This window comes from Pezoporus flaviventris, unplaced genomic scaffold (assembly GCF_033815535.1).
Source record: "Pezoporus flaviventris isolate CSIRO_AGI_PZ_B2104156 unplaced genomic scaffold, CSIRO_AGI_Pfla_v1 ptg000931l, whole genome shotgun sequence".
In the NCBI taxonomy this organism is placed as follows: domain Eukaryota; kingdom Metazoa; phylum Chordata; class Aves; order Psittaciformes; family Psittacidae; genus Pezoporus; species Pezoporus flaviventris.
The window spans coordinates 10494-36391 of record NW_026893476.1 but is presented as its reverse complement, the minus strand read 5'-3'; the positions used below and the strand labels follow the sequence as shown (position 1 = coordinate 36391).

Genomic DNA, 25898 nt, shown 5'->3' with positions numbered 1-25898 from the left:
TCCTTATTTGCATACGGGGATTCGCCACCGGCCCCTCCCCTTCCCCTCTTACGGGCGTCGCTGCGCAACGAGGGGGGGTATTTGCATACGGGGCTCCGCCCACTACAATGGCGGGGTCATTTACATATTGGGCTCCGCCCACTGATGCCCCGGGAAGGGGGGGGGGGGCTCGGAGTGGTGGGTTCTATTAGGGGGGTATGGGGGGGATATGGGGGTTATGGGGGGGATATAGGGGGGATATGGGGGTATATAGGGGGGGATATGGGGTGGTATTGGGGGGATATGGGGAATATAGGGGGTATAGGGGGAATATGGGGGGATATAGGGGGGATATGGGGAGATATAGGAGGGATATGGGGTGGTATGGGGGGATATGGGGACTATAGGGGGAATATAGGGGATATAAGGGGCATATAGGGGAGATATGGGGGATATATGGGGGATATGGGGGGATATAGGGGGAATATAATGGGGATATAGGGGGTATTGGAGGATATAGGGGGGATATAGAGGGGATATGGGGTGGTATGGGGATATGCGGGGACATAGGGGGGATATAGGGGGGATATGGCATTTTGTGGGGGGGATATGGGGAATATAGGGGGTATAAGGGGGATATAGGGGAGATATGGGGGGATATGGGGGGATATTGGGGAGATATGGGGAATATAGGGGATATAGGGGGGATACGGGGGTCTATAGTGGGGATATAGGGGAGATGAGGGGGATATGGGAGGATATAGGGGGAGATAGGGGAGGATATGGGGGGATGTAGGGAGGATATAGGGGCATATGGGGGGATATGGGAGAAAATAGGGGGGGATATAGGGGGGATATAGGGGGATATGGGGGGATATAGGGGGATATAATCAATATAGGGGTATAGACTCATAGAACCACAGAATCGTTAGGGTTGAAAGGACCTTAAGCTCACCCATTTCCATCCCCCTGCCATGGGCAGGGACACCTCACCCTAAACCAGGGCACCCAAGCCCTCCTCCAACCTGGTCTTGAACACTGCCAGGGATGGAGCATTCACAACCTCCCTGGACAACCCATTCCAGTGCCTCACCACCCTCACAGGAAAGAATTTCCTCCTTAGATCCAATCTAAACTTCCCCTGTTTAAGTTTTAACCCGTTACCCCTTGTCCTGTCACTGCAGTCCCTACTGAAGAGTCCCTCCCCAGCATCCCTATAGGCCCCCTTCGGACACAGGAAGCTGCTATGGGGTCTCCACGCAGCCTTCTCTTCTCAGCCTGGCTTCACACTGGAGGTGCTCCAGTCCCTGAGCATCCTCGTGGCCTCCTCCGGACTTGTTCCAGCAGTTCCATGGCCTTTGTAGGCTGAGGGCGCCACAACCGCACACAGTGCTGCCAGTGAGGAGGACCCGTACCCCAAACCCGATTCCCACACAACTACCCCCTACCACATACGCCAAACCCTATGTCCTATGTCCCATTCACAATACACCATATTCCCATATCCCATATACCCATACCACATACCCCATATCCCATATCCCATACCCAATACCCCATACCCCTTATCTCCGTATCCCATACCCCATATCCCACACCCCATACCCCATATCACATACCCCATTCACCATACCCCATCCCCCTTATCTCCATATCCCATACCCCATACACCATACCCCTTGTCTCCATATCCCATACCCCATACCCCTTATCTCCATACCCATACCCCGTACCCCTTATCTCTATATCCCATACCCCACACCCCATACCCCATATCCCATACCCCATACCCCACACCCCATACCTCATATCCCATACCCCATACCCCATATCCCATACCCTGTATCCCATACCCCATACCCCATACCCCACACCCCATACCCCATCTCTCATATCCCATACCCCATGCCCCATACCCCACGCCCCATACCCCATCTCCCATATCCCATACCCCATACCCCATACCCCACACCCCATACCCCATCTCTCATATCCCATACCCCATACCCCATACCCCACACCCCATACCCCATCTCCCATATCCCATACCCCATACCCCATACCCCATATCCCATACCCCACACCCCATACCCCATATCCCATACCCCATACCCCATACCCCATACCTCATATCCCATACCCCATATCCCATACCCCGTATCCCATACCCCATACCCCATACCTCACACCCCATACCCCATCTCCCATATCCCATACCCCATACCCCATCTCCCATTCCCCGTTTCCCTTCCCTTGCCCATTCCCACCCATTTACAACCCAAAGGCATTTGGGGTGCGGACCAGGAAGTGGCTCCCACTTATGTCACTGCTTGCATCATCACCGGCATCCCCACCCGGGACAAAGTCCCTGCTCCTGCCCCTTGTCCCGTCGGCTCACAGCTGCTCCGGCTCCGCAGGGATGGGACGCGCCATGGGCCTCATCCTCGTCCTGGTGCTGGCAGGTGGGATCGGGAATACCATGGGGTGGGTGGGTGGAGGAGGACGTGGGTGGGTGGAGGAGGTGGGTGAGTGGAGGAGGTGGATGGAGGTGGTGGGTGGATGGAGGTGGTGGGTGGGTGGAGGTGGATGGATGGAGGTGGATGGATGGAGGTGGTTGGATGGAGGAGGTGGTTGGATGGAGGTGGTTGGATGGAGGTGGTGGGTGGATGGAGGTGGTGGGTGGATGGAGGTGGTTGGATGGAGGAGGTGGTTGGATGGAGGAGGTGGGTGGATGGAGAAGGTGGTTGGATGGAAGAGGTGGGTGGATGGAAGAGGTGGTTGGATGGAGGTGGTTGGATGGAGGAGGTGGTTGAATGGAGGAGGTGGAAGGCGAAGGTTGATGGATGGAGAAGGTGGTTGGGTGGAGGAGGTGGATGGATGGAGGAGGTGGATGGAGGAGGTGGATGGATGGAGGTGATGGATGGAGAAGGTGGTTGGATGGAGGAGGTGGTTGGGTGGAGGAGGTGGATGGATGGAGGAGGTGGATGGAGGAGGTGGATGGATGGAGGTGATGGATGGAGAAGGTGGTTGGGTGGAGGAGGTGGTTGGGTGGAGGAGGTGGATGGATGGAGGAGGTGGATGGATGGAGGAGGTGGATGGATGGAGGTGATGGATGGAGAAGGTGGTTGGGTGGAGGAGGTGGTTGGGTGGAGAACTGGTTGGATGGAGAGGTGGGTGGATGGAGAAGGCAGATGGATGGAGAAGGTGGATGGATTGAGAAGGTGGATGGATTGAGACGGTAGATGGATGGAGGTGGATGGATAGAGGAGGTGGATGTATGGAGGAGCTGGATGGAGAAGGTGGATGGAGGAGGTGGATGGATGGAGGAGGTGGATGGATGGAGGAGGTGGATGGAGGAGGTGGATGGAGGAGGTGGATGGATGGAGGAGCTGGATGGAGAAGGTGGATGGAGAAGGTGGATGGATGGAGAAGGTGGATGGATGGAGGAGCTGGATGGAGAAGGTGGATGGAGGAGGTGGGTGGAGGAGGTGGATGGATGGAGGAGGTGGATGGATGGAGAAGGTGGGTGGAGGAGGTGGCTGGATGGAGGAGGTGGATGGAGAAGGTGGATGGAGAAGGTGGATGAATGGTGAAGGTGGTTGGATGGAGAAGTGGCTGGATGGAGGAGGTGGATGGAGAAGGTGGATGGAGAAGGTGGATGAATGGTGAAGGTGGTTGGATGGAGAAGTGGCTGGATGGAGGCAGTGGATGGAGAAGGTGGATGGAGAAGGTAGATGAATGGTGAAGGTGGTTGGATGGAGAAGTGGCTGGATGGAGGAGGTGGATGGAGAAGGCAGATGGATGGAGAAGTGGTTGGATAGAGATAGTCAATGGATGGAGGTGGATGGATGAAGGAGCTGGATGGAGGGAGGAGGTGGATGGATGGAGAAGTGGTTGGATGGAGAAGGTGGATGGAGAAGGTGGATGGATTGAGAAGGTGGATGGATTGAGACGGTCGATGGATGGAGGTGGGTGGATGGAGGAGGTGGATGGATGGAGAAGTGGTTGGATGGAGAAGGTGGATGGAGGGAGTAGCTGGATGGAGGGAGGAGGTGAATGAATGGAGGAGGTGGATGGATGGAGAAATGGTGGAGAAAGTGGATGGATGGAGGAGGTGGATGGATGGAGAAGGTGGATGGATGGAGGGGGTGGATGGATGGGGAAGTGGTTCAGTGGAGGAGGTGGGTGGATGGAGGAGGTGGGTGAATGGAGGGGGTGGTTGCAGGAGGTTTTGGGGCATCTCCTCATGTCTGAACCCCAACAGGAGCTGCCTGTGGTGAGAATATGAACGTGAACCACACGGATGGGCCAGAGACCACGGTCACATCCGGGACCAGTGCACAAAATGGCTCCATGGGGACCCCCATCACTGGAGCCACCCCCATCACCTCCACCCCTGCTGAGATGACCTCGAACCTTGATCCAAACACCACAAGAAAGCCTTCTTCTTCCTTCTCCACCCATGGACTCGCCTCCACTGCCCTTATCGCACCTGAGGTCACCTCCATGACAGCCGCAACCACGTCAGGAGGTGCCTCCAGTTCCTTCTCCACCCATGGAGCCAACTCCTCTGCTGCCACCTCCGCACTGGGGGGCTCCATGAACTCCCCAAAACCATCTCTTGACACCTCCAAAACCTTCCCCGCCTCTGGAGACACCTCCAGTACTGCCACCACCAAGGGAGTGACCTCAACCAATGCCCCAACCTCAACAGGAGAGCCTCCAACCTCCTCTTCCACCTCTGGAGCCACCTCCCGTGCCGTCACCACCAATGGGGTGACCTCCACCAATGCTTCAACCACCTCTGTTGTTACCACTACCATATCCTTGACCACTGGAGCCACTTCCTCTGCTGCCAGCTCCAATAGGATGACCTCACCCGATGCTGCAACCACGTCAGCAGAGGCTTCCACCTCCTTCACCACCTCTGGAGCCATCTCCACTGTTCCCACCTCCACAGCAGTGACCACCATGAGTGCCACAACCACCTCCATTAATGCCTCCACATCATTCTCCACCTCTGGAGCCACCTCCAGTGCTGCGACCACCAATGAGGTGACCTCAACCAATGCCCCAAACTCAACAGCAGAGCCTCCAACCTCCTTCTCCACCTCTGGAACATCTTACACCGCTGTCACCTTCACTGAGGTGACGCCAATGTCATCCACAGCCACCTCAATGGACACCTCCACGCTCTCCTTCACCTCTGAAGTCACCTCAACTGATCCCATCTCTACAGGGGTGACCTCCACAACAGCTCCAACCACCTCTGTTGATGCCACCAAGAGCTTCTCAACCACTGGTGCCACCTCCTCTGCTGTCACCACCAATGAGTTGACCTCCACCAGTGCCCCAACCACCTCTATTGATGCATCCACCTCATTCACCACCATTGGAGCCACCTCCTCTGGTGTCACTTCCATAGAGGAGACCTCCATGACAGCCACAACCACTCCAACAGAGCCTGCTACCTCCTTCTCCACCTCTGGATCCTACTCCTCTGCTGTTACCTCCACACTTGGGACCTCCACAGCAGCTCCAACCACCTCTATTGATGCCTCCAGCACCTTCTCCACCTCTGGAGCCACCTCCTCTGCTGCCACGTCCACTGATGTGACTTATACAACAGTTCCAACCATGTCAGAAGCTGCCTCCACGATGTTCTTGACCACTGGGGCCACCTCAACTGCTCCCATGTCCACACAGCTGACCTCCACACCATCCCCAACCACCTCTGTTGAAGCCTCCACATCATTCACCACCAATGGAGCCGCCTCCTCTGCTGCCACCTCCAATGTGATGACCTCTACCAATGCCCCAACCTCCACAGCAGAGCCTCAAACCTCCTTCTCCACCTCTGGAACCTCTTCCACTGCTGCCACCATCACTGAGGTGACTCTGATGTCAACCACAGCCACCTCAATGGACACCTCCACTCTCTCCTTCACCTCTGAAGTCACCTTCAGTGCTCCCATGTCCACAGGGGTGCCCTCCACAACAGCTCCAACCACCTCTGTTGATTCCTCCACATCATTCAGCACTACTGGAGCCCCCCCCTCTGCTGTCACCACCAATGAGTTGACCTCCACCAGTGCCCCAACCACCTCTATTGATGCATCCACCTCATTCACCACCAATGGAGCCACCTCCACGGCTGTCACTTCCATAGAGGAGAACTCCATGACATCCACAACCACTCCAACAGAGCCTCCTACCTCCTTCTCCACCCCTGGAGCCACCTCCTCTGCTGCCACCTTGACTGAAGTGTCCTCCACAACAGCCCAAACCACTTCTATTGATGCCTCCAGCACCTTCTCCACCTCTGGAGCCACCTCCTCTGCTGCCACCTCCACTGCTGTGACCTCTACAACAGCTCCAACCATGTCAGAAGCTGCCTCCACGATGTTCTTGACCACTGGATCCACCTCAACTACTCCCATGTCCGTATTGGTGACCTCCACAACAGCCACAGACATCTCTGCTGATGCCTCCACATCATTCACCACCAATGGAGCCACCTCCTCTGCTGCCACCTCCATTGAGATGACCTCAACCAATGCCCCAACCTCCACAGCAGAGCCTCCAACCTCCTTCTCCACCTCTGGAACCTCTTCCACTGCTCTCACCTTCACTGAGGTGACCCCGATGTCAACCACAGCCACCTCAATGGACACCTCCACGCTCTCCTTCACCTCTGAAGTCACCTCCAGTGCCCCCATGTCCACAGGGGTGCCCTCCACAACAGCTCCAACCGCCTCTGTTGATGCCACCATGAGCTTCTCAACCACTGGTGCCACCTCCTCAGGTGTCACTTCCATAGAGGAGTCCTCCATGACAGCCACAACCACTCCAACAGAGTCTTCTCCCTCCTTCTCCACCTCAGGATCCTACTCCTCTGCTGTTACCTCCACACTTGGGACCTCCACAGCAGCTCCAACCACCTCTATTGATGCCTCCAGCACCTTCTCCACCTCTGGAGCCACCTCCTCTGCTGCCACGTCCACTGATGTGACTTATACAACAGTTCCAACCATGTCAGAAGCTGCCTCCACGATGTTCTTGACCACTGGGGCCACCTCAAATGCTCCCATGTCCACACAGCTGACCTCCACACCATCCCCAACCACCTCTGTTGATGCCTCCACATCATTCACCACCAATGGAGCCGCCTCCTCTGCTGCCACCTCCAATGTGATGACCTCTACCAATGCCCCAACCTCCACAGCAGAGCCTCCAACCTCCTTTTCCACCTCTGGAACCTCTTCCACTGCTGCCACCTTCACTGAGGTGACCCCGATGTCAACCACAGCCACCTCAATGGACACCTCCACGCTCTCCTTCACCTCTGAAGTCACCTTCAGTGCTCCCATGTCCACAGGGGTGCCCTCCACAACAGCTCCAACCACCTCTGTTGATTCCTCCACATCATTCAGCACTACTGGAGCCCCCCCCTCTGCTGTCACCACCAATGAGTTGACCTCCACCAGTGCCCCAACCACCTCTATTGATGCATCCACCTCATTCACCACCATTGGAGCCACCTCCACGGCTGTCACTTCCATAGATGAGACCTCCGTGACAGCCACAACCACTCCAACAGAGCGTCCAACCTCCTTCTCCACCCCTGGAGCCACCTCCTCTGCCGCCACCTTGACTGAAGTGTCCTCCACAACAGCCCAAACCACCTCTATTGATGCCTCCAGCACCTTCTCCACCTCTGGAGCCACCTCCTCTGCTGCCGCCTCCACTGCTGTGACCTCTACAACAGCTCCAACCATGTCAGAAGCTGCCTCCACGATGTTCTCCACCACTGGAGCCACCTCAACTGTTCCCATGTCCACAATGGTGACCTCCACAACAGCCACAGCCACCTCTGTTGATGTCTCCACGTCATTCTCAACATCTGGAGCCACCTCCTCTGCTGCCACCACCAATGAGATGACCTCAACCAATGCCCCAACCTCCACAGCAGAGCCTCCAACCTCCTTCTCCACCTCTGGAACCTCTTCAACTGCTGTCACCTTCACTGAGGTGACCCCGATGTCTTCCACAGCCACCTCAATGGACACCTCCACACTCCCCTCAACCACTGGAGCCACCTCCATTTCTCCCATGTCCACAGGGGTGACCTCCACAGCAGCCCCAACCACCTCTGTTGATGCCTCCAGCACCTTCTCCACCTCTGGAGCCACCTCCTCTGCTGTCACCTCCAATGTGATCACCTCCATCAGTGCCACAATCACCCCAACAGAGCCTCCAGCCTCCTACTACACCTCTGGAGCCACCTCCTCTGCTGCCACCTCAACTGAAGTGACCTCCACAACAGCCCAAACAATGTCTATTGATGCCTCCAGCACCTTCTCCACCTCTGGAGCCATCTCCACTGCTGCCACGTCCACTGATGTGACCTATACAACAGTTCCAACCATGTCAGAAGCTGCCTCCACGATGTTCTTGACCACTGGGGCCATCACAACTGCTCCCATGTCCACATTGGTGACATCCACAACAGCTCCAACCACCTCTGTTGATGCCTCCACGTCAGTCATCACCAATGGAGCCATCTCCTCTGCTGTCACCAATGGGATGACCTCAACCAATGCCCCAACCTCAACAGCAGAGCCTCCAACCTCCTTCTCCACGTCTGGAACCTCTTCCACTGCTGTCACCTTCACTGAGGTGACCCCGATGTCAACCACAGCCACCTCAATGGACACCTCCACGCTCTCCTTCGCCTCTGAAGCTACTTCCTCTGCTGTCACCACCAATGAGGTGACCTCAGCCAATGTCACAACCACTTCCATTGATGCCTCCACATCATTCTCCACCTCTGGAGCCACCTCCAGTGCTACCACCACTAATGAGGTGATCTCAAGCAATGCCCCAACCTCAGCAGCAGAGCCTCCAGCCTCTTTCTCCACCTCTGGAACCTCTTCCACTGCAGTCACCTTCACTGAGGTGACCCCGATGTCATCCACATCCACCTCAATGGACACCTCCACGCTCTCCTTCACATCTGAAGACACCTCCAGTGCTGCCATGTCCACAGGGGTGACCTCCACAACAGCTCCAACCGCCCCTGTTGATGCCACCACGAGCTTCTCAACCACTGGAGCCACCTCCTCTGCTGTCACCACCAATGAGTTGACCTCCACCAGTGCCCCAACCACCTCTACTGGTGCATCCATCTCACTGACCACCATTGGAGCCACCTCCACGGCTGTCACTTCCACAGATGAGACCTCCATGACAGCCACAACCACTCCCACAGAGTCTTTTCCCTCCTACTCCACCTCTGGATCCTACTCCTCTGCTGTCACCTTCACTCTGCAGACCTCCACAGAAGCTCCAACCACCTCTATTGATGCCTCCAGCACCTTCTCCACCTCTGGAGCTACCTCCACTGCTGTCACCTCCACTGTGGTCACCTCCATCAGTGCCACAACCACCCCAACAGAGCTTCCAGCTTCCTTCTCCACCTCTCGAGACACCTCCTCTGCTTCCGCCTCCACAGGAGTGACCTCCACAACAGCCACAACCATCACTCTTGATGCCTCCAGCAACTTCCCCACCACTGCAGCCACCTCCTCTGCTCCCAGCTCTACTAAGGTGACCTCCATGTCAGCTCCAACCACGTCAGAAGCTGCCTCCCTGATCTTCTCCACCACTGGAGCCACCTCAACTGCTCCTATGTCCACAGAGGGGACCTCTACAGCAGCCCCAACCACCTCCACTGATAATGCCACGTCCCTGACCAGCACTGGAGCCACCTCCTCTGCTCCCAGCTCAACAGGGGTGACCTCCACCAATACACCAACCTCAACAGCAGAGCCTCCAACCACGTTGTCCACCTCTGGAACGTTGTCCACTGCTGTCACCTTCATTGAGGTGACCTCCACAACAGCCCCAACCACCTCTATTGATGCTTCCACGAGCTCCTCAACCACTGGAGCCTCCTCCTCTGCTGTCACCACCAATGAGGTGATCCCAATGTCTTCCACAGCCACTCCAATGTACACCTCCACACTCTTCTCCACCCCTAGAGACACTTCCTCTGCTGTCACCTCCAATGTGGTCACCTCCATCAGTGTCACAACCACCTCAACAGAGCCTCCAGCCTCCTCCACCTCTGGTGCACCCTCCTCTGCTCCCTCCATCACTGAGGGCATCTTCACCCCAGCAACAACCACCTCCACTGGAGCCATCTCAACTGAGGTGACCTCAACCAGTGCCACAACCACCTCTGCTGCCTCCACGATGTTCTTGACCACTGCAGCCACCTCAAGTGCTCCCATGTCCACAGGGGTGACCTCCACAACAGCCCCAACCACCTCTGTTGATGCCACCACGAGCTTCTCCACCTCTGGAGCCACCTCCACTGCTGTCACCACCAATGAGCTGACCTCAAGCAGTGCCCCTACCACCTCTATTGATGCATCCACCTCATTCACCACCTTTGGAACCACCTCCACAGGTGTCTCTTCCATAGAGGAGACCTCCATGACAGCCACAACCCCTCCAACAGAGCCTCCTACCTCCTTATCCAGTTATGGAACAACCTCCTCTGCTGTCACCTCCACATCAGGGACCTCTACAGCATCTCCAAAGCCCTCTATTGATGCCTCCAGCACCTTCTCCACCTCTGGAGCCGCCTCCTCTGCTGTCACCTCCAATGTGGTCACTTTCATCAGTGCCAAAACCACCTCTGTTGATGCCTCCAACTTATTCACCACCATTGGAGCCACCTCCAATGCTGCTACCACCAATGAAGAGTCCTCCACCAATGCTCCAACCACCTCAGCAGAATCCTCTACCTCCATCTCCATCCCTGGAACCTTTTCTGCTGTCACCTCCATCCATTTGACCTCCACGGCATCTCCAACCATCGCTGTTGATGCCTCCAGCACCTTCTCCACGTCTGGAGCCAGCCCCACTGGTCCAACCTTCACTGAGGGGACCCCAACATCTTCCCCTGCCACCGCAGGTGCTTCCACCACCCTCTCCATGACCACTGCAGCCTCTTCCACTGGTGTCGCATCCACTGAGGTCACCTCCGTGAGTGCCACAACCACCCCAGTCGATTTCTCCACCGCCTTCTCCACCACTGGTTCCACCTCCAGCCCTCTCACGTCCACACTGGGGACCTCCACCAATGCCCCAACCTCAACAGCAGAGCCTCCAACCTCCTTCTCCACCTCTGGAACCTCCTCCACTGCTGCCACCTTCAGTGAGGTGACCTCCACAACAGCCCCAACCACCTCTATTGATGCTTCCACGAGCTCCTCCACCACTGGAGCCTCCTCCGCTGCTGTCACCACCAATGAGGTGACCCCAATGTCTTCCACAGCCACTCCAATGGACACCTCCACACTCTTCTCCACCACTGGAGCCACCTCCTCTGCTGCCCCCTCCCATGTGGTCACCTCCATCAGTGCCACAACCATCTCAACAGAGCCTCCAGCCTCCTTCTCCACCTCTGGTGCACCCTCCTCTGCTCCCTCCATCACTGAGGGCATCTTCACCCCAGCCCCAACCACCTCCACTGGAGCCATCTCAACTGAGGTGAGCTCAACCAGTGCCACAACCACCTCTGCTGATGCCTCCACGATGTTCGTGACCACTGCAGCCACCTCAAGTGCTCCCATGTCCACAGGGGTGACCTCCACACCAGCCCCAACCACCTCTGTTGATGCCACCACGAGCTTCTCCACCTCTGGAGCCACCTCCTCTGCTGTCACCACCAATGAGCTGACCTCCACCAGTGCCCCAATCACCTCTATTGATGCATCCACCTCATTCACCACCATTGGAGCCACCTTCACGGCTGTCACTTCCATAGAGGAGACCTCCATGCCAGCGACAACCACTCCAACAGAGCCTCCTACCTCCTTCTCCACTTATGGAACCACCTCCTCTTCTGTCACCTCCACACTGGGGACCTCCACAGCATCTCCAACCACCTCTATTGATGCCTCCAGCACCTTCTCCATCTCTGGAGCCACTTCCTCTGCTGTCACCTCCAATGTGGTCACCTCCATCAGTGACACAACCACCTCTGTTGATGCCTCCACCTCATTCACCACCATTGGAGCCACCTCCAGTGCTGCCACCACCGACAAGGTGACCTCCACCAATGCTCCAACCACCTCAGTAGAGCCTCCTACCTCCATCTCCATCCCTGCAACCTCCTCTGCTGTCACCTCCATCCTTGTGACCTCCACGGCAGCTCCAACCACCACTCTTGATGCCTCCAGCACCTTCTCCACCTCTGGAGCCAGCTCCACTGGTCCAGCCTTCACTGAGGGGATCCCAATGTCTTCCACAGCCACCTCAGGTACTTCCTCCACGCTCTCCTTGACCACTGCATCCTCTTCCACCGGTGTCACATCCACTGAGGTCACCTCCATGAGTGCCACATCCACCCCAGTCGATGTCTCCAGCACCTTCTCCACCACTGGTTCCACCTCCAGCCCTCTCACGTCCACACTGGGGACCTCCACCAATGCCCCAACCTCAACAGCAGAGCCTCCAACCTCCTTCTCCACCTCTGGAACCTCCTCCACTGCTGTCACCTTCACTGAGGTGACCTTCACAACAGCCCCAACCACCTCCATTGATGCTTCCACGAGCCCCTCCACCTCTGGAGCCACCTCCTCTGCTCCCTCCATTACTGAAGGCATCTTCACCCCAGCCCCAACCACCTCCACTGGAGCCACCTCAACTGAGGTGACCTCAACCAGTGCCACAACCACCTCTGCTGATGCCTCCACGATGTTCTTGACCACTGCAGCCACCTCAACTGCTCCCATGTCCACAAGGGTGACCTCCACACCAGCCCCAACCACCTCTGTTGATTCCACCACGAGCTTCTCAACCACTGGAGCCACCTCCTCTGCTGTCACCACCAGTGAGCTGACCTCCACCAGTGCCCCAATCACCTCTATTGATGCATCCACCTCATTCACCACCATTGGAGCCATCTCCACGGCTGTCACTTCCATAGAGGAGACCTCCATGACAGCCACAACCACTCCAACAGAGCCTTCTACCTCCTTCTCCAGTTATGGAACTACCTCCTCTTCTGTCACCTCCACACTGGGGACCTCCACAGCGTCTCCAACCACCTCTGTTGATGCCTCCACCTTATTCACCACCATTGGAACCACCTCCAGTGCTGCTACCTCCAATGAAGTGACCTCCACCAATGCTCCAACCACCTCAGTAGAGCCTCCTACCTCCATCTCCATCACTGGAACCTCCTCTGATGTCACCTCCATCCATGTGACCTCCACGGCAGCTCCAACCACCACTCTTGATGCCTCCAGCACCTTCTCCACCTCTGGAGCCAGCCCCACTGTTCCAGCCTTCACTGAGTGGACCCAAACGTCTTCCACAGCCACCTCAGGTGTTTCCTCCACGATCTCCTCCACCACTGCAGCCTCTTCCACTGGTGTCACATCCACTGAGGTCACCTCCATGAGTGCCACAACCACCCCAGTCGATTTCTCCAGCACCTTCTCCACCACTGGTTCCACCTCCAGCCCTCTCACGTCCACACTGGGGACCTCCACCAATGCCCCAACCTCAACAGCAGAGCCTCCAACCTCCTTCTCCACCTCTGGAACCTCCTCCACTGCTGTCACTTTCACTGAGGTGACCTCCACAACAGCCCCAACCACCTCTATTGATGCTTCCACGAGCTCCTCCACCACTGGAGCCTCCTCCGCTGCTGTCACCACCAATGAGGTGACCCCAATGTCTTCCACAGCCACTCCAATGGACACCTCCACACTCTTCTCCACCACTGGAGCCACCTCCTCTGCTGCCCCCTCCCATGTGGTCACCTCCATCAGTGCCACAACCATCTCAACAGAGCCTCCAGCCTCCTTCTCCACCTCTGGTGCACCCTCCTCTGCTCCCTCCATCACTGAGGGCATCTTCACCCCAGCCCCAACCACCTCCACTGGAGCCATCTCAACTGAGGTGAGCTCAACCAGTGCCACAACCACCTCTGCTGATGCCTCCACGATGTTCGTGACCACTGCAGCCACCTCAAGTGCTCCCATGTCCACAGGGGTGACCTCCACACCAGCCCCAACCACCTCTGTTGATGCCACCACGAGCTTCTCCACCTCTGGAGCCACCTCCTCTGCTGTCACCACCAATGAGCTGACCTCCACCAGTGCCCCAATCACCTCTATTGATGCATCCACCTCATTCACCACCATTGGAGCCACCTTCACGGCTGTCACTTCCATAGAGGAGACCTCCATGCCAGCGACAACCACTCCAACAGAGCCTCCTACCTCCTTCTCCACTTATGGAACCACCTCCTCTTCTGTCACCTCCACACTGGGGACCTCCACAGCATCTCCAACCACCTCTATTGATGCCTCCAGCACCTTCTCCATCTCTGGAGCCACTTCCTCTGCTGTCACCTCCAATGTGGTCACCTCCATCAGTGACACAACCACCTCTGTTGATGCCTCCACCTCATTCACCACCATTGGAGCCACCTCCAGTGCTGCCACCACCGACAAGGTGACCTCCACCAATGCTCCAACCACCTCAGTAGAGCCTCCTACCTCCATCTCCATCCCTGCAACCTCCTCTGCTGTCACCTCCATCCTTGTGACCTCCACGGCAGCTCCAACCACCACTCTTGATGCCTCCAGCACCTTCTCCACCTCTGGAGCCAGCTCCACTGGTCCAGCCTTCACTGAGGGGATCCCAATGTCTTCCACAGCCACCTCAGGTACTTCCTCCACGCTCTCCTTGACCACTGCATCCTCTTCCACCGGTGTCACATCCACTGAGGTCACCTCCATGAGTGCCACATCCACCCCAGTCGATGTCTCCAGCACCTTCTCCACCACTGGTTCCACCTCCAGCCCTCTCACGTCCACACTGGGGACCTCCACCAATGCCCCAACCTCAACAGCAGAGCCTCCAACCTCCTTCTCCACCTCTGGAACCTCCTCCACTGCTGTCACCTTCACTGAGGTGACCTTCACAACAGCCCCAACCACCTCCATTGATGCTTCCACGAGCCCCTCCACCTCTGGAGCCACCTCCTCTGCTCCCTCCATTACTGAAGGCATCTTCACCCCAGCCCCAACCACCTCCACTGGAGCCACCTCAACTGAGGTGACCTCAACCAGTGCCACAACCACCTCTGCTGATGCCTCCACGATGTTCTTGACCACTGCAGCCACCTCAACTGCTCCCATGTCCACAAGGGTGACCTCCACACCAGCCCCAACCACCTCTGTTGATTCCACCACGAGCTTCTCAACCACTGGAGCCACCTCCTCTGCTGTCACCACCAGTGAGCTGACCTCCACCAGTGCCCCAATCACCTCTATTGATGCATCCACCTCATTCACCACCATTGGAGCCATCTCCACGGCTGTCACTTCCATAGAGGAGACCTCCATGACAGCCACAACCACTCCAACAGAGCCTTCTACCTCCTTCTCCAGTTATGGAACTACCTCCTCTTCTGTCACCTCCACACTGGGGACCTCCACAGCGTCTCCAACCACCTCTGTTGATGCCTCCACCTTATTCACCACCATTGGAACCACCTCCAGTGCTGCTACCTCCAATGAAGTGACCTCCACCAATGCTCCAACCACCTCAGTAGAGCCTCCTACCTCCATCTCCATCACTGGAACCTCCTCTGATGTCACCTCCATCCATGTGACCTCCACGGCAGCTCCAACCACCACTCTTGATGCCTCCAGCACCTTCTCCACCTCTGGAGCCAGCCCCACTGTTCCAGCCTTCACTGAGTGGACCCAAACGTCTTCCACAGCCACCTCAGGTGTTTCCTCCACGATCTCCTCCACCACTGCAGCCTCTTCCACTGGTGTCACATCCACTGAGGTCACCTCCATGAGTGCCACAACCACCCCAGTCGATTTCTCCAGCACCTTCTCCACCACTGGTTCCACCTCCAGCCCTCTCACGTCCACACTGGGGACCTCCACCAATGCCCCAACCTCAACAGCAGAGCCTCCAACCTCCTTCTCCACCTCTGGAACCTCCTCCACTGCTGTCACTTTCACTGAGGTGACCTCCACAACAGCCCCAACCACCTCTATTGATGCTTCCACGAGCTCCTCCACCACTGGAGCCTCCTCCGCTGCTGTCACCACCAATGAGGTGACCCCAATGTCTTCCACAGCCACTCCAATGGACACCTCCACACTCTTCTCCACCACTGGAGCCACCTCCTCTGCTGCCCCCTCCCATGTGGTCACCTCCATCAGTGCCACAACCATCTCAACAGAGCCTCCAGCCTCCTTCTCCACCTCTGGTGCCCTTTCCTCTGCTCCCTCCATCACTGAGGGCATCTTCACCCCAGCCCCAACCACCTCCACTGGAGCCATCTCAACTGAGGTGACCTCAACCAGTGCCACAACCACCTCTGCTGATGCCTCCACGATGTTCTTGACCACTGCAGCCACCTCAACTGCTCCCATGTCCACAGGGGTGACCTTCACACCAGCCCCAACCACCTCTGTTGATGCCACCACGAGCTTCTCCACCTCTGGAGCCACCTCCTCTGCTGTCACCACCAATGAGCTGACCTCCACCAGTGCCCCAACCACCTCTATTGATGCATCCACCTCATTCACCACCATCGGTGCCACCTCCTCTGATGTCACTTCCATAGAGGAGACCTCCATGCCAGCCACAAGCACTCCAACAGAGCCTCCGACCTCCTTCTCCAGTTATGGAACCACCTCCTCTTCTGTCACCTCCACACTGGGGACCTCCACAGCGTCTCCAACCACCTCTGTTGATGCCTCCACCTCATTCACCACCATTGGAGCCATCTCCAGTGCTGCCACCACCGATGAGGTGACCTCCACCAATGCTCCAACCACCTCAGTAGAGCCTTTTACCTCCATCTCCATCACTGGAACCTCCTCTGCTGTCACCTCCATCCATGTGACCTCCACGGCAGCTCCAACCACCACTCTTGATGCCTCCAGCACCTTCTCCACCTCTGGAGCCAGCTCCACTGGTCCAACCTTCACTGAGGGGACCCCAATGTCTTCCACAGCCACCTCAGGTGCTTCCTCCACCCTCTCATTGACCACTGCATCCTCTTCCACCGGTGTCACATCCACTGAGGTCACCTCCATGAGTGCCACATCTACCCCAGTCGATTTCTCCAGCGCCTTCTCCACCACTGGTTCCACCTCCAGCCCTCTCACGTCCACACTGGGGACCTCCACCAATGCCCCAACCTCAACGGCAGAGCCTCCAACCTCCTTCTCCACCTCTGGAACCTCCTCCACTGCTGTCACTTTCACTGAGGTGACCTTCACAACAGCCCCAACCACCTCCATTGATGCTTCCACGAGCTCCTCCACCTCTGGAGCCACCTCTTCTGCTCCCTCCATCACTGAGGACATCTTCACCCCAGCCCCAACCACCTCCACTGGAGCCACCTCAACTGAGGTGAGCTCCATGAGTGCCACCACCACCTCCATTGATGCCTCCACAGGGTTCTCAAGCACTGGAGTCACCTCCAGCGCTGTCACTTCCATAGAGGGCACCTCCTTGACATCTCCAGCCTCAACAGCAGAGCCTCCAACCTCCTTCTCCACCACTGGAGCCACCTCCTCTGCTGTCACCTCCACGCTGGGGACCTCCATGAGTGCCTCAACCACCTCTGTTGACGACTCCACTATGTTCTCAACCACTGGAGCCACCTCAACTGCTCCCATGTCCACAGGGGTTACCTCTACAACTGCCCCAACCCCCTCTGCTGATGCCACCATGAGCTTCTCAACCACTGGAGCCACCTCCTCTGCTGTCACCACCAATGAGTTGACCTCCACCAGTTCCCCAACCACCTCTATTGATGCATCCACCACATTCACCACCATTGGAGCCACCTCCTCGGGTGTCACTTCCATAGAGGAGACCTCCATGACAGCCACAACCACTCCAACAGAGCCTCCTTCCTCCTTCTCCAGTTATGGAACCACCTCCTTTTCTGTCACCTCTGCAGTGGGGTCCTCCACAACAGCTTCAGCCACCTCTATTGATGCCTCCAGCACCTTCTCCATCTCTGGAGCTACCTCCTCTGCTGTCACCTCCAATGTGGTCACCTCCATTAGTGACACAACCACCTCTGTTGATGCCTCCACGATGTTCTTGACCACTGGAGCCACCTCAACTGCTCCCATGTCCACAGGGGTTACCTCTACAACTGCCCCAACCACCTCTGTTGATGCCACCACGAGCTTCTCAACCACTGGAGCCACCTCCTCTGCAGTCACCACCAATGAGCTGACCTCCACCAGTGCCCCAACCACCTCTATTGATGCATCCACCTCATTCACCACCATTGGAACCATCTCCTCGGCTGTCACTTCCATAGAGGAGACCTCCATGACAGCCACAACCACTCCAACAGAGCCTCCTACCTCCTTCTCCAGTTATGGAACTACCTCCTCTTCTGTCACCTCCACACTGGGGACCTCCACAGCAGCTCCAACCACCTCTGTTGATGCCTCCACGTCATTCACCACCGTTGGAGCCACCTCCAGTGCTGCTACCACCAATGAAGTGACCTCCACCAATGCTCCAACCACCTCAGTAGAGTCTTCTACCTCCATCTCCATCCCTGGAACCTCCTCTGCTGTCACCTCCATCCATGTGACCTCCACGGCAGCTCCAACCACCACTCTTGATGCCTCCAGCACCTTCTCCACCTCTGGAGCTAGCTCCACTGGTCCATCCTTCACTGAGGGGACCGCAACGTCTTCTTCCGCCACATCAACTGTTCCCATGTCCATGCTGGTGACCTCTGCAACAGCCACGACCACCTCTATTGGTGCCTTCACGTCCCTGACCACCGCTAGAATCACCTCCACTGGTGTCACCTCAACAGAGGTCCCCTCCACTCTCACCCCCGCCACATCCCTCATCCCTACAGGTGAGTCTCCCCCAGGCACCCCATAAAACCTATCCCCTCAATGGGTGTTGTTCTCCCTCCCCACCTCCCCCCCCATCCATGGGGGTGTCCTTGTGTGCTCCTGACCCCCTCCTTCTTCCTACCAGGCTTCTGTTACAACGGGGGCACCCATGATGGCATCAAGTGTCTCTGCACCCCCATCTTCTATGGACCCTTGTGCGAGTTCTCCACTGAGTCCATTGACACCAACCTCCGTAGGTGCCACCTTCACCCATCCATGGGGCTCTCTGGAGCTCCTGGGGCCCCCATGGTGACCCACATCCCTTGTGTCCTCCAGCATTCCCAGGGACCATCATGGCCCAAGCGGAGCTGAACGTTACCGTCACCAACTTCAACTTCACCAAGGACCTCTTGGACCCCACATCCGAGGCCTATGGGGCCTTTGAAGAGCTATTCCAGAGGGAGGTGAGGATGAGGGGACCGAGAGCCTCCACGGGCCACGTTGTCCCCTCCGTGGTCCTTGATGAGACTCTTTGGTTCTGCAGTCGATGAGGATCTATGGGACCATCTCTGGTTACGAGGGGGTGAGGATTCTGACCCTCAGGTGAGGACCAATGGAGCCCCACGTCGGGGGGGGTCGAAGCTGATCTCATTGTCCCCATCCTGACCCCACTGTGTCCCCAAGTCCCGGCAGCATCGTGGTGACCCACGAGGTCTTCTTCACCCTGGTGGTACCCAAGAACGTGAGCCAGGACATGGAGGACATCACCCAGAGCCTGGTGCAGACCTTGAAGGACGTGGAGGCTGGACAAGGGCTCTGCCAGCACGAGACGGGTGGGTGCCCCTCCATGGACCTCAGTGGGGCCCTCCATGGACCAAGGGGGGGTCTCTGATGTCTCCTGTCCCCACCACAGACATCCTGTGCCTCAAGGTGCCGCCTGACCCTGTCATAAGGAGCATGACAGAGACATCAGACCTGGATGGTGAGACCCTGCTACAACCCCAGCACCAGCCATGGATTCACCAGATCCATGGGCACAATAGCTTCATCCTCACCTCAACATCTTCATCCCATCTCATCCCATATCCGTCTCCATCCCCATCTCCATCCCTTCCCATCTCATCCCATCCATCTGTATCCCATCTCCATCCCCACCCTATCCCCATCCCCAACACATCCCCACCCTATCCCAAACCCCACCCCATCCCCACCCCATCCCATCTCCATCCCCATCCTCATCCCCATCCCTGTCCCCATCCCCTCTCATCCCCACACCATCCCAACCTCTATCCCCATCTCCATCCCATCCCCATCCCATCCTCATCCCATCACCACCCCCATCCCCATCCCTATCCCCATCCCATCTCATCACCACACCATCCCCACCTCCATCCCCATCCCATCCCCATCCCATCGCCACCCCCACCTCCATCCCCATCCTGTCCCCATTCCCATTCCCACCCCCACCTCCATCCCCATCCTATCCCCATTCCCATCCCCATCCCCATCCCCATCCTCACCACATCTCCATCCCCATCCCCATCCCCATCCCCACCCTATCCCCATCCCATCCCATCCCATCCCCATCCCCATCCCCACCTCCACCTCCATCCCATCCCCACCCCCACCTCCATCCCCATCCCCATCCCCACCCCCATCCCCACCTCCATCTCCATCCCCATCCCCACCCCCATCCCCATCCCCATCCCCATCCCCATCCCCATCCCCATCCCATCCCCATCCCCATCCTCATCCCCACCCTATCCCCATCCCATCCCCATCCCCATCCCATCCCCATCCCCATCCTCATCCCCACCCTATCCCCATCCCATCCCATCCCATCCCCATCCCCACCTCCATCTCCATCCCCATCCCCATCTCCATCTCCATCCCCATCCCCATCCCCACCACATCCCATCCCCATCCCCATCCTCATCCCCACCCTATCCCCATCCCCACCTCCATCCCCACCCCATCCCTCTCCCCATCTCTCCGCATGCCCTCCATACCCCTGTGCCCCCCATACCCCTCACCCCCTCCCGTGCCCCCTGTGCCCCCCCTACCCACAGAGCTCTGCCGGATCCGGGCCCCTCCTGGTTACTCTCAGTTCTACTTCACGGACACCGCGGGCGGCCTCATCTCCTGCATCACCGCCTGCACCCCCAACAGACCCACCTCACTGGATTGCCACTACGGGCAGTGCCGTGTCACCCTCCAAGGGCCCTCCTGCTTGTGAGTCATGGACCTGCTACCCCTATGGGTCAACATCCCAATCCCATCATCAGTATGGGTCAACACCCCCATCCCATTGTCCCTATGGGTCAACATCCCCATCCCATTGTCCCTATGGGTCAACATCCCCATCCCATTGTCCCTATGGGTCAACATCCCCATCCCATTGTCCCTATGGGTCAACAATCCCATCCCATCATCAGTATGGGTCAACATCCCCATCCCATTGTCCCTATGGGTCAACATCCCCATCCCATCGTCCCTATGGGTCAACATCCCCATCCCATCGTCCCTATGGGTCAACAATCCCATCCCATCATCAGTATGGGTCAACATCTCCATCCCATCGTCCCTATGGTTCGGCATCCTCCTCCCATACCCACCCGATCCCCATCACGACATCCTTATGGACCCACCATCCCCATCCCATCTCCATCCCCGTGGCCCCACCATCACTATGTTCCCCCCATCTCACCCATGGCCCCACCATCACTATGGTCCCCCCATCTCCCCCATGGCCCCACCATCAGTATGGTCCCCCCATCCCCCCCATGGCCCCACCATCCCCATGGCCCCACCATCCCCATGGCCCCACCATCACTATGGCCCCCCATCCCCCTCATGGACCCATCATCCCCATGGCCCCAGCATCCCTGCCATGGCCCCACATCCCCATGGCCCTACCATCCCCATGGCCCCACCATCCCCATGGCCCCACTATCACTATGCCCCCCCATCCCCCTCATGGACCCACCATCCCCATGGCCCCACCATCACTATGGCCGCCCACCCCCATCATGGCCCCACCAACCCCATGGCCCCAACATCACTATGCCCCCCCATCCCCATCATGGCCCCACCATCCCCATGGCCCCACCATCCCCATGGCCCCACCATCCCCATCATGGCCCCACCATCCCCATGGCCCCACCATCCCCCTCATGGACCCACCAACCCCATGGCCCCACATCCCCATCCCACCCCTATCCCTGTCCTTGGTTGGTGCTTGGTGGCCGTGTCCCCATGGAGGTGAAGGTCTCACACCCATTCCCTGCTGCAGCTGCCAGGATGAAGCCTTCTTCTGGTACTCGGGCCCACAGTGCTCGGGGCGCATCAGCAAAGTGGCCACAGGCCTGGGGCTGGTGGCCACCGTCCTGCTCCTCACCTGCATCGTCCTCGGCATCATCGTGGCCAGGGAACGCCAGAGGAGGAGGATGTTGAGGTGGGATGGGAGGAACCTTCCCCGCTCTGTTTTCCTTGGTGTGGAGATCCCCATCCTCAGTCCAGCATCCCCATCCCAACATCCCCATAGACCCACCAGCCCCATCCCCATGGACCCATCGTCCCCATCCAAACATCCCCATCCCAACATCCTATCCCATCATCCCCACCCCAACATCCCCATAGACCCACCAGCCCCATCCCCATGGACCAATCGTCCCCATCCAAACATCCCCATCCCAACATCCTATCCCATCATCCCCATCCTAACATCCCCATCCCATCCTCATTGTCCCATCATCCCCATCCCAAGATCCCCACCCTAGCATCCCCTTGGACCCACCATCCCATCCCATCATCCCCATCCCACCATGGGCATCCTAACATGCCCATCCCACCCTCACGGACCCACTCTCCCCATCCCATCATCCCCATCCCACCATCTCCATCCCTCCATCCTCCACCCCCATGGAGCCACCATCCTCATCCCCATCCCAACATCCCCACTCCATGAACCCACCATCCCCATCCCACCATCTCCATCCCCATCCCACTATCCCAATCCCACCATCCCCATGGACCCACCATCCCCATCCCACTATCCCCATCTCATCATCCTCATCTCAACATCCCACCCCATCCTCATGGATCCACTAGCCCCATCCCACTATCCCCATCCCACTATCCCCATCCCATCATCCCCATCCAAACATCCCCATCCCACCATCCCCATGGACCCACCATCCCCATCCCACTATCCCCATCCCACCATCCCCATGGACCCACCAGCCCCATCGCATCACCCCCATCCCAACATCCCATCCCCATGGACCCACCATTCCCATCCCACTATCCCCATCCCATCATCCCCATCCCACCCCCATGGACCCACCATCCCCATCGCACTATCCCCATCCCATCATCCTCATCCCAACATCCCATCCCACCAACATGGACCCACCATCCTCATCCCACTATCCCCATCCCATCATCCCCATCCAAACATCCCCATCCCACCATCCCCATGGACCCACCATCCCCATCCCATGATCCCCATCCCACCATCCCCATCCCACCATCCTCATCTCACCATCTCCATCCCCATCCAAACATCCCCATCCCACCATCCCCATGGACCCACCATCCCCATCCCACTATCCCCATCCCACCATCCCCATCCCACCATCCCCATGGACCCACCAGCACCATCGCATCATCCCCATCCCATCATCCCATCCCATCCCCATGGACCCACCATCCCCATCCCACTATCCCCATCCCATCATCCTCATCCAAACATCCCATCCCACCCCCATGGACCCACAATCCCACCGCACCACCATCCCCATCCCACTATCCCAATCTCATCATCCTCATTTCAACATCCCATCCCACCCCCATGGACCCACCATCCCCATCCCACCATCCCCATCCCATCATCCCCATCCCAACATCCCATACCATCCCCATGGACCCACCATCCCACCCCACCACTATCCCCATCCCACCATCCCCATCCCACTATCCCCATCCCATCATCCCCATCTCAACATCCCATCCCACCCCCATGGACTCACCATCCCCATCCCACTATCCCCATCTCATCATCCTCATCTCAACATCCCATCCCCATGGATCCACCAGCCCCATCCCACTATCCCCATCCCACCATCCCCATCCCACCGTCTCCATCCCCATCCCACTATCCCCATCCCACCATCCCCATCCCACCGTCTCCATCCCCATCCAAACATCCCCATCCCACCATCCCCATGGACCCACCATCCCCATCCCACTATCCCCATCCCACCATCCCCATGGACCCACCATCCCCATCCCATCATCCCCATCCCAACATCCCATTCCACCCCCATGGACCCACCATCCCCATCCAACTATCCCCATCCCACCATCCCCATCCCAACATCCCATCCCCCCCCCATGGACCCACCATCCCCATCCAACTATCCCCATCCCACCATCCCCATCCCAACATCCCATCCCCCCCCCATGGACCCACCATCCCACCCCACCACTATCCCCATCCCACCATCCCCATCCCATCATCCCCATCCCAACATCCCATCCCACCCCCATGGACCCACCATCCCACCCCACCACCATCCCCATCCCAGCTCCTCTGAGCCCCCTTCCCGTTGTCCCCCCAGTGACCATCAATCTTCCGTCGCTGGCTCCTGGTACGAGGAGGACTCCCTCTCCTGGCGCTCGCCTGATGGCTTCCTCTACAGCGACGTGGGAACGGGGGGCACCATCAGGGACCCCAGCACCAGGTCCTGGGGGCGGCCCAGCCCACCCCAGCCCCACCGTGGAGGTGGCGAGAGTCAACGCAGCTTCACGCCTGCACTGGAGATGGTGGACACGTCCGTTCCGGTGCGTCCTCCTCCAGCACCATCCCACCGCCATGGGGACCACCCCAAGCCCTTCTCACCCCCTTCCTTCCTTCTCCCCTTGCAGATGAAGATCTCCAGGCCACAGGTTGCCACCAAGCTTTGACCCAGGATGAAGGCCTCAAGCAACGGGGTCTTCTAAGGGGAGACCCAAATCTGGGCTGCCAGCGCGCGGGACATGCTGGAAGATGGATGAGACGGGGTTGGATGACCCACTGTTGGGTTGGACAACTCAATATTGGGTTGGAGAACTCAATATCGGGTTGGGGAGCCCAATATCGGGTTGAACAACTCAACATGGGGCTGGAGAACTCAACATGGGATTGGACAACTCAATATGGGGTTGGAGAACCCAACAAGGGGTTAGAGAACCCAAACTGGGCTTGGAGAACCCAAATTGGGCTTGGAGAACCCAACAAGGGGTTAGAGAACCCAAACTGGGCTTGGAGAACCCAATAAGCCGTTGGAGAACCCAACATGGGCGTGGAGAACCCAGCGTTGGGTTGGAGACCTTTCATGCTCCCTATTTATTGGGATGATGAAGCTTGGGGAGGTCCAGCGAGGATGATGCCCCATCAAAGGGGATGAAGGACTCCTCAAGGGGTGCTGGCCACCACCGAGGACCTTTCCCTGCTCCGCTTTGATGTGTTGGAATAAAGGTTCCATTTCTACCACTGCGGATGCTCTCCTTCCTGGTGGGACACAGGGGAGGGGTGGCCCTGGGTGCTCTATCTGGGTGAGGTGATGACGTGTCCGTCAGGTGACTCAGCCCCAGAGGTGACTACACCCTAAGGTGGGGCCGGGAGGGGACCTCGCCTGAATCTTATCAGGGTGAGGCCACCACCGGGTCCCTCCCTGGTCTATGGGGCAAGGGTTGGACGTGGTGGGTCACCATGGGGACACCATGGGGCTGCTGTCTATGGGCTTGGCTGGAGATTACTCATGGGGCTGTTGACCTTGTGGTTGGTGACCACATCGCTCCGGGGCACAAAGCCACCATCTCGGGCCCTGCAGCTCAGTTGCTCCTTTAGCCCCTGGTGATGGTGAGGATGGAGCTTGGTGGCTTCATCCTCCTCCTCCTCCTCTTCACCCCCGTGGAGGCGCAGTCAGGTAAGGG

At 57.8% G+C, this 25898-nt stretch overlaps 2 protein-coding genes across 2 annotated transcripts; both read left to right on the top strand.

The window, feature by feature from the left end:
- Positions 1-4950: 4950 nt before the first annotated feature.
- LOC133264658 (mucin-19-like) lies at positions 4951-15441 on the top strand (the record flags this gene model as incomplete). The annotated part of the gene is made up of 1 exon (XM_061444491.1): positions 4951-15441. A coding segment is annotated over exon 1 (10491 nt), but the record flags the coding sequence as incomplete, so codon positions are not given.
- A 3351-nt stretch (positions 15442-18792) lies between these two features.
- LOC133264657 (mucin-3A-like) lies at positions 18793-22699 on the top strand. The gene is made up of 9 exons (XM_061444489.1): positions 18793-18940; positions 19066-19173; positions 19257-19384; positions 19465-19523; positions 19605-19753; positions 19834-19902; positions 20990-21152; positions 22213-22374; positions 22687-22699. Exons 1-9 carry the CDS (start codon positions 18793-18795, stop codon positions 22697-22699), a joined length of 999 nt encoding a protein of 332 aa, XP_061300473.1.
- Positions 22700-25898: the final 3199 nt, after the last annotated feature.